The 5,732-nt window shown below is 45.4% G+C and overlaps 1 protein-coding gene across 1 annotated transcript; it reads right to left on the reverse strand.

The window, feature by feature from the left end:
• Positions 1-4,448: 4,448 nt before the first annotated feature.
• On the reverse strand, positions 4,449-4,970 carry LOC129020521 (peptidyl-prolyl cis-trans isomerase A). The gene has a single exon (XM_054464980.2). The coding sequence runs from the start codon at positions 4,941-4,943 to the stop codon at positions 4,449-4,451; it is 495 nt and encodes a 164-aa protein (XP_054320955.2). The 5' UTR covers positions 4,944-4,970.
• Between the last annotated feature and the right edge of the window lie 762 nt (positions 4,971-5,732).

A 5,732-nucleotide genomic window follows, 5' to 3' on the forward strand; every position in this document is an offset into this window, starting at 1 on the left:
CCTGGATCTTTATTTGTTTGAAGCTCCGTGGTGAGCGTAGGTTTATTATTATCATCTATGAAACGTGAATGATCAATAATGATGGGGCCTGGCACGCTGGCTCACCTCTGTAATCCTAGCACTTTGGGAGGCCTAGGTGGGTAGATCACTTGAGGCCAGGAGTTCAAGACCAGCCTGGCCAACATGGCAAAACCCCATCTCTATTAAAAATACAAAAATGAGCCAGGCATGGTGGTGAGCACCTGTATTGTGAGTGACTAGGGAGGCTGAGGCAGAATTGCTTGAACCTGGGAGGTGGAGGTTGCAGTAAGCCGAGATCGCATCACTGCACTCTAGCCTGGGCAACAGAGCAAGACTCTGTCTCAAAAAATACTATTACTACTACTAATGATGATGATTATGAAAACTTTGTCAGCATGCTCACTTTAGATAAGGACTTAACTGCTTGTGCCTCAGTTTACTCATCTCTACAATGAGCTTTTTCATGGTATCTTATTCTACAGTTTTTAAAGTGGTGGTTTTACAATATTTTATGTTTTCTGAAAGTTAAAAGCTATGTTTTTAAGCTAGTTTTTAGCTACTTAAAAGTGAAAAGAGCCTCAAAATCCTGAACAATCAGAGAAATGAGAGTTCAATACAGCAGAATATTACTTTACATCTGTTAGATTACAATGGAAAACTGGGCAATATTATGTAGTAGCAGAGACGTGAAAATTCACATGTAGAAACCTAACCCCCCAAGGTGATGGTGTTAAAGATGGGACCTTTGGGAGGTGACTGGCTATGAGGGTGGGGCCCCCATGATGGGATTAGTGCCCTTAGAAAATAGGCTCCAGAGGCCAGGTGCAGTGGCTCATACCTGTAATCCCAGCACTTCGGGAGGCTGAGGCAGGCAGACCACCTGAAGTCCAGGAGTTCGAGACCAGCCTGGCCAACATGGTGAAACCCTGTCTCTACGAAAAATACAAAAATTAGCTGGGCGTGGTGGTGTGCGCCTGTAATCCCAGCCACTCAGGAGGCTAAGACAGGAGAATTGCTTGAACCCGGGAGGTGGAGGTTGCAGTAAGCCGAGATTACGCCACTGCACTCCAGCCTGGGCGACAGAGCGAGACTCCATCTCAAAAAAAAAAAAAAAAAAAAAAAAAGTCCCCAGAGAGCTCTCTCCTCCTGTCTACCATGTGAGAACACAGTGAGAAGGTGTCATCTGTGAACCAGAAGGTGGCCCTCACCAGACACTGAATTTTCTGGCACCTTGATGTAGGACTTTCCAAATTCCAGAACCATGAAAAACAAATTTCTGTTGTTTACAAGCCACCCAGATTGTGGTATTGCCATGGCTACCTGAGCCGACTCAGACTGCTGGAGAAGTGAGATGCTAACAGGGCCCAGACCACGTCAGCCCCTGAAGACTGCGGTGTTCAGTTTGGGCCTTATCTTAGAAGTAGTGGAAAGCCATCAAGAGCTTTGAAGCAGAAAAGGGACTTCCTCCAACCCTTCCTCTAATCCACATGAGGTTGAAATCCAAGCCTCCCACCCCTGGCCACCTAGAGCCCCTCAAAATCCTGCTGTCACCAAAGGAACACCCCTTCTGATTTCCAAACGAAATGCACCTCCAGGAAGTCCTAAATGCAGGTGGACGGAGGTAGCAGGGGGTGGTGTTTGCCAAAAATGGTCGACTTTGAAGTAGGGACTTTGTTCTTGAACTCTCAGCATTCTGGTTCTCGAAAGACAGTCCATAGATAGAGTCCTCCCCTTCAGCCCTAGTGCTGCCTCTTCTCTCCTCTCCTGCTTCCCTCTTTTCCTCCTCCACCCTGCCTTCTGTGAAAGCCCCCAAGAAATTTGCAGCTCTTCTCATTATTAAGTGGAGTGATCCAGGCTTTTCCAACCCTATCACCATTGCAAGCCCTACTGAGCCAAACACCCCCTGCTGTTGACAGTCACAGCACAAGGCGCCTTCTTCCCCAAGAGCAGTACTCACCCTCCCCTGTTTGCTGTGTAGGGAACAGCTGAGGGACAGAGTAAGGCAGGAGGAAATAGAGACCAGTGCAGGGGCAAGGGGAGAGGTCTTGCAACCGTCCAACGTGTCTGCATTTGCTGTTCCCTCTGTGCCCTTCCCTCTATTACCTGCCTAACCTTCTCCCTTGATGTCTGCAGTCTGTGATCTGATTGACCTCCCTACCTGGCCTCTCCTGACCAGCGGATGTAAAATAAAACCCCTTCCAGGCACTCTCTGTCCACTTTTCCTGCTTTATTTGCCTTCATAGTATTTAACACCACTGTTGAGAGATAATATATTTATAGGTGTTTATTGTCTTTTTACTCCACTAAAAAAAAAAAAAAAAAAAACAACCTATATGAAAAAAGAACTTTCTCTTTCTCACCCGACTTGTTCAGTGTTGTGGTCAGGGGAGCTATTGTGCCTGGCACATAGTAGGTGCCCAATAAGTATTTGTTAAATGAAGGTGTGAATAAATGAATGTCCAGGGGAGAGAGGATAGTGGCTTGGGCTAAGGTGGTGGAAATATTTATTTATTTATTTATTTATTTATTTATTTATTTATTGAGATGGTCTTGCTCTATTGCCAAGGCTAGAACGAAGTGGTGCAATCTCAGCTCACTGTAACCTCTGCCTTCCGGGTTCAAGTGATTCTTATGCTCCTGAGTAGCTGAGATTACAGGCACACACCACCACACCCAGCTAATTTTTGTATTTTTAGTAGAGATGGGGTTTCACCATGTTGTCCACGCTGGTCTCAAACTCCTGGTCTCAAGCCATCTGCCTCCCTCAGCCTCCCAAAGTGCTGGGATAACAGGAGTGAGTCACCACACTTGGTCTAATGTGGTGCAAATAAAGATAGGCAGAACTTAGCCATTGTGACGCAACCAGACACATGTCTGACTTTTTCCTTCAACATTTGATTGTGAACATTTTCAAATATACAGCAAAGTGAAAGAAATTTACAGTGAACACCCATATATCTAGATTCTACCATTAGCATTTTACTGTACTTGCTTTATCATAGTTGTTACTCTTCTATCATCAGTCATCCATCCATCTGTCCATCTGTCTGTTTTATTTTTGATGCATTTTAGTGTAAGTCACAGACATATGTACACATTACACTAAACTCTTAAACTTATATCACTTATTATAATTCAAACTTCATTTTTATATAAAAGCCACATATCATGAAATGCACCAAACTTAAATTGCTCTTTTCCCTTCCTTCCTTCCTTCTTTCCTTCCTTCCTTCCTTCCTTCCTTCCTTCCTTCCTTCTTTCCTTCCTTCTCTCTCTCTCTCTTTCTTTCTTTCTTTCTGACGGAGTCTCGCTCTGTCACCCAGGCTGGAGTGCAATGGTGCGATCTCAGCTCACTGCAAGCTCCGCCTCCCAGGTTCAAGCAATTCTCCAGCCTCAGCCTCCCAAGTAGCTGGGATTACAGGCGCCGGCCACCATGCCTGGCTAATTTTTGTAGTTTTAGTAGAGACAGGGGTTCACCATGTTGGCTAGGCTGGTCTCGAACACCTGAACTCAGGCGATCTGCCCGCTTCGGCCTCCCAAACTACTGGGATTATAAGCATGAATCGCCACGCCTGGCCTAAGTTGCACTTTTCAATTAGTTTTGACAAATACTTACATCTGTGTAACCCAGACCCTTGTTACCATGCAGAACATCGACCATCACCTTCATACTAGTTCCCAGTCAATCCCCACCCCTACTGCAAGAGGCAAGCAACATTCTGATTTCTGTTTACCATAGATTAGTTCTGCTTGTTCTGGAGCTCTATATAAATGGAAACATAGGGATGTACTCTCTTGGTGTAAGGCTTCTTTCACCTGGACATTCACTCATGTTGTTTTTCATTTAGCAGCAGTAAAATTACTGGTAATGACCGAGGCAGATACTATTATTTGACTACACCGCAATTTGTTTCTCTGTCTTCCTGTTGATGGACACCTGGGTTGCATCCAGTTTGGGGCTGTGGCAAATAAAGCTGCTGTGAACATTTGTAACAAGTGTTTGTATGGACATGTCCTTTTTTTTTCCATTGGAAAAATGCCTGGGAGTGGACCATAGACTAGATCGTGTTTAACATCATCAGAAACTGCTAGACTTTTTCCTGAAGTGGTTGAACCATTTGACACTCCCTTCAACCGGGTACGAGAGTTCGAGGTGCCCCACGAAGTGTGCAACATCTTGGAGTTTTCATCTTATTTATTTGTTGAATTTATTGTAGTTTTTTGTTATTTAGTTTTTATTTCATAATCATAAACTTAACTCTGCAATCCAGCTAGGCATGGAAGGGAACAAGGAAAACACGTGACCCAAAGGGAACTGCAGCGAGAGCAGAAAGATTCTAGGACACTGCAAGCAAGTAGGGTGGAGGGGTGCTCTCCCGAGCTACAGAAGGAATGGTCTGGTCGTTAAGATAAAATACAAGCCAAACTTAGAGTTGTTCACAGTCAGCAATGGTGATCTCCTTGCTGGTCTTGCCACTCCTGGACCCAAAGTGCTCCATGGCCTCCACAATCTTCATGCCTTCTTTCACCGAGCCAAAGACCACCTGCTTCCCATCCAACCACTCCATCTTGGCAGTGCAGATGAAACACTGTGAACCGTTCGTGTTGGGTCCAGCATTTGCCATGGACAAGATGCCAGGGCCTGTATGCTTTAGGATGAAGTTCTCATCATCAAATTTCTCCCTGTAGAGGGGCTTGCCACTGGTGCCTTTATGGCGTGTGAAATCACCACCCTGACACATAAACCCTGGAATAATTCTGTGAAAGCAGGAACCCTTATAACCAAATCCTTTCTCTCCAGTGCTCAGAGCACGAACCTTTTCTGCTGACTTTGGAAACCTGTCTGCAAACAGCTCGAAGGAGATGCGGCCTAAGGGCTCTCCGTCAACGGCGATGTCAAAGAACACGGTGGGGTTGACCATGGCTGATAGTACAGGGCTCGCGGCGGCAGCGTCTGCAAAGCCTATTTTAATTTTTTAAAGCCGATCTGATGGGTGGGTGGTAGCGTCTAATTGTGGTTTGAATTGGATTTCCTCTCATGATGAAAGAAGTTGAGCATTGTTTCATGTGCTTTATGGCCCTTTGTATGTTTGCTGTTGTCAAGTGGACCTGTGTACACCGAGAGCTGACCCGTTCATGTGTATCAGTTCCATGGGGCTGCTGTAACAAAGTAGCACAAACTGGGTGGCTTTAAACAAAATAAATGTATTCTCTCAGAGCTCCGGAGACTATAAGTCTGAAATCAAGGTCCCCACGGTGTCAGCAGGGCCACACGCCCTCAGGCTCTGCGTAGAGTCTTTCGTGGCTTCTGTTGATGGCTGCTGACCACTGGCCTTCCCTGGCTGGCAACTGTAATACTCCAATCTCTGCCTCTCTCTTCACATGGCCTTCTCCCTTTGTGTCTGTCTTCATATTTTCTTCCCTCTTTTTATAAGGACACCAGTCATACTGGATTAAGAGTCCACCATACTCTAGTAAGACTTCAACTACTTATACCTGAAATGACTGTATTTCAAACTAAGATCACATTCTGAGGTCCTGGGGATTTGAACCTCAACATATCAGCTGGGCACGGTGGCTCACGTCTGTAATCCCAGCACTCTGGGAGGCCGAGGTGGGTGGATCACCTGAAGTCAGGAGTTCAAGACCAGTCTGGCTAACATGGTGAAACCCCATCTCTACTAAAAAAAAAAAAAAAAAAAAAAAAAAAC

The sequence above is a fragment of the Pongo pygmaeus genome, chromosome 20 (assembly GCF_028885625.2).
Source record: "Pongo pygmaeus isolate AG05252 chromosome 20, NHGRI_mPonPyg2-v2.0_pri, whole genome shotgun sequence".
NCBI lineage: Eukaryota > Metazoa > Chordata > Mammalia > Primates > Hominidae > Pongo > Pongo pygmaeus.

Excerpts from the sequence above, each read along its gene's own strand:
- LOC129020521 (XM_054464980.2), bottom strand. The coding sequence starts at position 4,943 with ATGGTCAACCCCACCGTGTTCTTTGACATCGCCGTTGACGGAGAGCCC.